The sequence below is a fragment of the Myotis brandtii genome, unplaced genomic scaffold (genome assembly GCF_000412655.1).
Source record: "Myotis brandtii unplaced genomic scaffold, ASM41265v1 scaffold61, whole genome shotgun sequence".
NCBI classification, from domain to species: domain Eukaryota; kingdom Metazoa; phylum Chordata; class Mammalia; order Chiroptera; family Vespertilionidae; genus Myotis; species Myotis brandtii.
The window spans coordinates 2,267,285-2,275,577 of NW_005370318.1; the positions used below are offsets into that span (position 1 = coordinate 2,267,285).

Here is an 8,293-nt window from a genome sequence, read left to right on the forward strand (position 1 = left end):
AGAGGGGGGGGGGGGGGGGGGGAAGGGGGGAGGGGGGGAGAGAGAGAGAGAGAGAGAGAGAGAGAGAGAGAGAGAGATATCAGTGTGAGAGAGACATGTTGATTGGTTGCCTCCCGCACATGCCCTGATGGGGGCTGGGTGTGGAACCTTTGGTGCTTGGGGCCGATGCTCTAACCACTGAGCAGCACACTGGCCAGGGCTCAAGCTTCTTTCTTTAGGGTGCTTGTGGGGGGTAGAACATAGGGTTTGGGGTCTTTGAGGGCCCTCTGTTTTGGGCATGCAGGTGCCCTGGTCGGTAGTTGAGACTCCCGCCCTCCCCCCGCCCCCTCAGATTTTTCTTGCCCGAGGCTTTGGGAGTCTGCTGATGAGAATTTGAGAGATGGTATTTGGAATAGGGTTGCCAGAATAAAATACAGGATACACACTTAAATTTGAATTATAGATAAATATTTTTTTAAGTATAAGAATGTCCAAATTATCCATTGTTTACCTGAAATTCACATTTAACTGGGCAATTCTATACGTTTCTAAGGTCTCCAAGGGCCATGTTGGTGGGTCTGCTGATGCCTTTTTAGGAAGTGAGCCTCCTGTCCATGCAGAGTTTAAACTCCACCTTTCCACTTTTAGTGCTACTGGAAGTGGGACTAGAAGTGGGGTATAATTTTTCTGTGGGTCTTTCTTTCTTTCTTTCTTTCTTTCTTTCTTTCTTTCTTTCTTTCTTTCTTTCTCTCTCTCTCTCTCTCTCTCTCTCTCTCTCTCTCTTTTTTCTTTCTTTTTTTTGAAGATATTTTATTGATTTTTAGAGGGAGAGGAAGGGAGAGGGAGAGAGAGAAACATTGATGCAATGGGCTGCCTCCTGCATGCCCCCTACAGGGGATCAAGCCCAGAACCTGGGCATATGCCTTGACTGGAATCGAACCCGGGACCTTTCAGTCCACAGGCCGATGCTCTATCCACTGAGCCAAACTGGTTAGGGCCCACCTTTCTTATGTTAGGGTAGGGATGTCTCTGTGCAGAGTGGGTATACAGATGGCATGACAAGTAGTGAGCCTCCCATCCCTGGTGGTATTCAAGCCCCACTTTTGGAGCTGCCAGTTGGGGTTGGAGGTAGGCTTGTGGTCTCTGAGGGCCAGCTCTGCCCATTCCACACACCCTCCCCATGCCCATGTGCCCTCCCTGCAGCCTGCACGTGGAACGGCCGCCCCTGCAACCTCTCTGTGCACATTGACAAGGGCTTCACACTGTGGGCAGCTGAGCCAGGTGCGGCCCAAGCTGTGCTGCTCCGACAGCCCTTTGAGAAGCTGCAGATGTCCTCGGACGATGGTGCCAGTCTCCTGTTCCTGGACTTCGGGGGTGCTGAAGGAGAGATTGTGAGTGGAGGGGGCGGGGGGCTATGGTCTCCTGGAGGCCAGGCTACCTGGAGTTCCTGACCCTTCTCTCCATCCACCCTGCAGCAGCTGGACCTGCATTCGTGCCCCAAAACCATGGTCTTCATCATCCACTCTTTCCTCTCGGCCAAAGTCACCCGCCTGGGGCTCTTGGCCTAGAGGTCGCCAGGTGCACTAGCCCCAAGGAGGGGGTGTCCACCCCATGGCCTGACCTGGCCCTCCACTGACTGCCTGCTCAACACTGGGCTGAGGAAAAGGAGAGGAAAGGAATAAGGATGCAGAGAGACCCAGCCCCTGAGGAGGCTGGGATAGTCTTGGGGACTGGGACCCAGATTCAGGACAGTGGATCCTGCTGTGATGGGGTAGTTTCCCTGTTGCCCCTGCCCCATCTCCCCACCAGTGCCTTTGCAGAGAGATATTTTGTGTACACAGAAGCCATTCCAAGCCTGGGACTGCCCCTGTGGGGATCCTGACCCCAGCCAGCAACTGCCAAGCCTCCTAGAGGCCCCAAAGCCACCCCAGAGGCCCCATCTGAAGCTGGAGTTCCCTGGAGTCTGAAGCAATGGAAAGAGGAGCCTTTCTGTTCATTTCTACCCTCAGCCCCACCACCTTGGGGCATGTGGTTTTCCCCTTCATCTTCTCTTTCCTCCTTATTCTTGGACAAATAAACAACCTGTGAGCACACAGGCAGCCTGACCTAGTGTCTGTGGTTTGTGCCTTGATCTTTGGGTCCTGTAGTGGTCCCCAAACTCCCAAGAAGGACCAGACCCAAGACTGGGGCCCCTTTCCTGGGAGAAAAGCAGGCCTTTAAGCACAGGATCAAAGAAAGTGTATTTGTTTTCTATTGTTGCATAACAAATTACCCCCCAATTTAGCAGCTTAAAACAATAAACATTTATTATCTTTCAAGTTCTTTGGATTAGGAATTTGAGAGGGGCTAAGCTGGGTTGTTCTTGTCTCAGGTCCTACCATGAAGTTATAGCAGCCGTGGGCAAACTACGGCCCGCGGGCCGCTTCTTGTCTCAGGTCCTACCATGAAGTTATAGTCATGATGTTGGCTGGGCTACACTTATCTGCAGGCTTGACTGGGGCTAGACTCAGGGTCTGTTTCCAATATTGCTCACTCATTGCTGTTGGCAGGAAACTCCAGTTCCTCACCACATGAACCTAATCATAGGGCTGCTTAAATATGCTCATGACAGCTGGCTTCCACCAGAGTGAGTGACACAGAAGAGAGAGCCAAGAGGAATCCACAGTGCCTCTTATGATCCAGTCTTGAATGTCACTTTTGCTTTATTCTATTCATTAGCAGTGAGTCGGTAAGCCCAGCCCACACTCAAAGAGAGGGGAATTAATTCCCACCTTTTAATTGATGGATTGGTTTGAGAGAGAGAGAGGAGAGAGGGGAGGGAGAGATGGTGGGAGAGCAGGAGGGAGGGAGGGGGGAGAGAGAGAGAGAGACAGACAGACAGACAGACAGACAGACATTGATTTGTTGTTCCACTTATTCATGCATACATTAGTTGATTCTTGTATGTGCCCTCACCTGGGATTGAACTCAGCACCTTGGTGTATTGGGACGATGCTCTAATCAACTGAGCTACGGCCAGGTTAGTTTCCACCTCTTGAAGAAAAGAATGTTAGTGTCAGTGACTTTGTGGACCTATTTTAACATCATCAGAGAGAGTCGCAGGCCGCTTTCCTGCAGAAGGGAGGACACTTGGACCTGCTTAGTGGAACATTCTTTGGAAGCTGTACTGTGCTGGCTGGATATGAGTTTGCCATGTTTTTAACAACCTACTTGCTTACATTGTCCAGAAAATCACCGTGACAACAGTAATGAAAAAGTGGCTGCTGTCTGCCAGACAATGTACATACATTTCCTCCCCAGACCCTCATCACACATCTTTGTGGAAGGCACAACGATCTCTATTTTACAAGTAAGGACACTGGGACTCAGATGGGGGGAGCGACATGCCCAAAGTCATACAGCTATGAAATGCCTGAGCCTGAATTTTCAATGTAGGTCTTTTTGACTTCAAGCCCTTGTTCACCTTAGAGACTTTCTGGCCCTGCACTATCCATTAAAAATATAATGTAAGCCATACATGTAATTGCAAATTTTCTAGTACTAAAAAAAAAGTAAAAAAATAGATGAAAATAAATGTAATAATATATTTAATTTAACCCAACAGGTCTAAAATACACTTCAACACATAATATAAAAATTTATTAATGAAGTGTTTTACGATTTTTCCTCATATTAAGTCTTTGAAATCTGGTGTATATTTTACACCTATACATCTATTTATTTATTTATTTATTTAATCCTTACCCAAGGATATATTCCCATTGATTTTTAGAGAGCGTGGAAGAGAGAGGGAAAGACAGAGAAAAATTTCAATATGAGAGAAGCACATCGATTGGTTGCCTCCTACACGAGACCCAACCAGGGCCCAGGCCAAGAGGAGCCTGCAACCAAGGTACATGCCCTTAACTGAAATTGAACCCGGGACCCTTCGGTCTGCAGGCCAATGCTCTATTCACTGAGCCAAACCGGCTAGGGCACACACATCTCTATTTAGATGCCAAATTCTCATAGGAAATACTTAATTTGTATTTAGATTTCATAAAATTTACAGTTTAAAAAAGTAGATTCACATATCTAACTTGTTCCTAAGTTTTCTTATAACTAAACTGAGTATCAGTTTTTATATTAAAATTAAATTAAATTCAGTTCCTCATTCTCACTAGCTGCATATCAAGTGCTCAATAGTCACATATGTCTAGAGGCTATTGTATTAGGCTAAGCAGTTCTAGTCAAACCTCTACAAGAGGAAACTGAGGCCCACATTAAGTCATATAACAAGCCAGAGTGGTTCTAGAAACCCGGGGAAATGCAGGTAAGCAGAGATACTCCAGCCTTGCCCATCCATCCTCCCATCTGCCTATCGATCTTTTAAAAAAAAGTTTTTATTGATTTTAGAGAGAGAGAGGAAGGGAGAGGGATAGACAGATAGAAACATCGATTAGCTGCCTCCTGCACGCCCCCTACTGGAGAGCAAGCCTGAAACCCCAGCATGTGCCCTGACCAGAAATCGAACCCGTGACCTTTCAACTCAACCACTGACCCACACCAGGCGGACTGTTAATCCACTCTTCATTTAAGAAATATCTAGTGCTCACCTACTTTGTTCTTGTCCTTAAAAAGGTGCCAGGAGCTGCTTTTCTGGTAGCCAGACTGACAGGTCCCTACATGCAGGGTAAAGAAAGTCAGCAGAAGCTGTCATAATCAAACGTGTGACTCAGATTGGGCAGACACATGGAGCTAGCAGAGAGACCAGTAGGGATCTGACCTGCTCTGGGGGGTTAGAGTAGGTTTCAGAAGGAGACCTGAAGCTGATGTCCATCTGAAGGAGCACGCTAAAGATCAGCTACTACTGCAATAATGCTGTGGAAGAAAACAGCCCAATCTCAGTGGCCATAGCAACAAGCATTTGTTTTCATGCTTTTGAGGCTGCAGTTGACTGCAATTTGACTATTAGGAGCTGGGTTTGGCTGGGTGGTTTTGGTCCAGGCTGTGGGTTGGGCTCAGGTCTCTTCTATGTTCATTCCTTTTGGAGCCCAGGATGAAGGGCATAAGCTCTCAGGGCAGGCTCCTCTCATGGCAAGTCACTGGAGTTCAAAGACAAGCACCTTGCACAAGCACATTTACATCCTCTGTCTCTGTCTGCATTATATCTACTCTTACTTCACTGGCCAAAACAAGTCATGTGGCTGAGCCTAACATCATGGGGGAGGAGTAATTGCCCAGTAGCAATGAGAACGATCATCAATTTGTAGGAGTTAGTCAGGTGGAAGGGGTAATAGTATCCCAGGTGACAGATCCCAAGGTGGGGTGGAACATAGCACTCCCAAACACCTGGTGAAGGATTTGTTTTCATCACCTTCACTGTTCAATGCACAACACTGTACAAGACTCCACAACATGGCTACTGAAAGTGGACCCTTGCGGTCGGAATGTGGTGAGTGATGGGAGTGGTTGTGGGCAATGGTCCCTCACCCCCATGTGGGTTAGTATGTGTGGGGGGAAGGACAATAGAGATGTTGGGAATGACTGGTGTGTGTGTGGCGGGGAGGGCGGGGGCAGCATAATAGGCACCAGAGACCATCCCTCACACTGCCAGCTTTGCCCCAGGGGTAATTAGAGCTGGTAAAGAGTAGCTCTAACATCCTCTGACCAGCTGCCCCTGCTCTGGCCACAAAGGGAGAAGGTGACACCTTCCCATGGGACTGCTAGCAGAAGGTCCAGATTGGAAAGAGCACAGTTCTAAGAAGTCAGGAGACATGGGTTCAAATCTTCCCTGACTTCTGCATTGGAAGCTCTAAAAATGGCTTCTTTCTGTTCTAGAATTCCTTTCTTCTGTGATTCTAAGAAGATAAGACTGAGAATAAAGAGGGAGGGGCATGGTGAAATAATAAGGGAATTGCTATGCCTGGAAGGACAGGCTCTATGCTTGGGGGTCACCAGGGAAGGAGAAGGAATGTTTTCTTCACTCACTGTGGTGGGTGGGAGGCTAACCCCCTCAACATAACTTCTATTAGGACGTAGGTGTTGCCACCATGATGGGGCTTCCCCATGGCCAAATTAGGACAGGACATCTTCCCTGGGCAGTACAAAATATGACAGTAAACCCGAATATTTCTCCACCGGGAATCTTTAGATCCCAGGGTGTCTAGGAACTTGTATTTAGAGTTTAAGAATTTTTCAGGGGAATTCTGGAATTTTGTACTTTCATGGTGCTGATAATTCCCCCCAATGACTCGATCACATCCTGAATTATCTGGAGAACCACAGTAAAAAAATAGAACCATAATACAATTTTTTGGCCTGTTTGCCTTTGTATATTTGACTGAATCAGCACCCAGCCATCATCTAAGGACACAGTGTAAACTTTAAAAATGTTTTCTTTTATTGTTGACAGCATTACAGATGTCTCCAACTTCTCCCTTTTTGGGCCCTCCACCCAATGCCCACCCCACCTCATGTAAACTTTTTGCAGTATGCTCAAACTCCTGAAATCCAGGTTTGTTTCCGTCATCCTCACTGCACCCAGACACCACACTGGTCCAGGACTCCACACTCTCGACAACGGCACAGCTCCCTAAATGCTCTCCTGACTTGTTCCCACTCCCACTCCCAATGCAGTGTATTCTCCACACAGCAGCCACTTTATAGGCAATGAAACTGGGAGTCAGCAGGGGTAACTAACTTGGCCATGGCTATAATGGTAAGCTTCAGAGCCTCAATGGGGACCCAATCAGATTGACTTTTGAATTTGTCAGTAAGAATAGTGCTTTGGGATCAGATTGGCTTGTGGCTGTCTCCCCTACCCTGTCTCATTCCCTGACTACTCCATCAATGTTTACTGAGATCACCGATATGCATTCAAATCTGTGTCTCAGGGTATGCTTCTGGGGAACCCAAGTGAAGACAAAAAACATTATTTATTAATTCAACAAATATTTATTAAGCCCTTCTATGAACCAGACTCTGGGCTAGAGCCTGAGGATATTGCAGTGAATAAGATAGAATGTGTTCCTGCTCTCAAGGAGCTAAAAGTTTGGGAATAGGCAAAGACAACTAAAAACAAACAAGCAAACAAACAAAAAGAGCTATCATTTTGCATAGTGACAAGTATTGTGAAGAAAATGATGTGATGGTGATAGGAGCAGTGTATATGGGGTGGTCAGAGAGGCCTCTCTAAAGAAATTATATTTAAGCTGATACATGAAGGATGAGAAGGGGCCAACCATTAAACAATTCAGGAGAACATTTCAGAAAGAGAATAGTAAGTACAAAGACTTTGAGATAAACATGTGCTTGGGATATTGAAGGAATAAAATAAAATTATGTAGTTGCAGTTTAGTCAACTATAGAGAACATGCTAGAAGTAAGTAGTAATAATTGGTTGGAGAAGTAAAGTAAGCAGAGGCCAGGCCATGCAGTTCCTAGGACATAACAGGAAACCTGAATTTATTGCAAGCCACCTTGAGTTGTCAGCCTAGGAGTGATGTGATCTGAGTTAACAAAACAAACAAACAAACAAACTCTCTTAGGCTCTGTGTGGGAAATGGTCTGTAGAAACAAGGGCAAGGGCAGAATAGAAAAGTGGGAAGTGGACAGATTTGAGACATTTTGGAGTTAGAGCTGACAGGAGGACTTGATGACGGATTGAGGAAAGGAAACAAAAATGACTTCGGTTTCTCCTAGTGAAACTGGGAGGATGCGTGGGTCATTCACTGAGATGGTCAGATTGGGCAGGAACAGGTACCACTTAGATAGCTAGACTATGTGTGGATCTGTAACTCCAGCTGGGCTGAGAACTGGAGACTTGAATCCGAATTCTTTAACCTATAGTGCAGCGCTGTGCAACAGAAATAGAATGTGAGCCAACAATGTAATTTAAAATTTCCCAGTAGCCACATTAAAAAGTAAAATGAGCCTGGCAGGTATGCTCAGTGGTTGAATCAGGAGGTCATGGTTGATTTCCCCTTTGGGCACAGGCGGGGTTGAGGGCTCGATCCCCAGTTGCGGGGCTTGCAGGAGGCAGCCCATCAACGATTCTCTCCCATCAATGATGTTTCTCTCCCTTCGTCTCTCTGAAATCAATAAAAACATATATAAATATAAAGAGGAGACATTTTGCATTCTTTGTTCCAACATTTAGAGCCCATTTTAACTTGCATTCACCACATTTCAAGCGCTCAGTTGCCACATGCCGGTTACTGGGTATCGTATGGTTCACCGGGTAGTGGAGGTTTTTCAAAACAAGGAACCTGCACCCACCCGGACCTTTCGGAGGAGGCACTTCCGTTGGAACCATCCGGACGGAAGTCGCGGC

The 8,293-nt window shown here is 46.5% G+C and overlaps 1 protein-coding gene across 1 annotated transcript in view; it reads left to right on the plus strand.

The window, feature by feature from the left end:
* Positions 1-2,084, plus strand: part of SNTA1 (syntrophin, alpha 1) — a 27,765-nt gene extending 25,681 nt beyond the window's left edge. The window contains exons 7-8 of the mRNA XM_014550642.1: positions 996-1,370; positions 1,455-2,084. Of these exons, the coding sequence (XP_014406128.1) occupies positions 996-1,370; positions 1,455-1,547 (468 nt within the window). The 3' untranslated portion in view covers positions 1,548-2,084. The remainder of the gene's footprint in view (positions 1-995; positions 1,371-1,454) is intronic.
* The last annotated feature ends 6,209 nt before the right edge of the window (positions 2,085-8,293 follow it).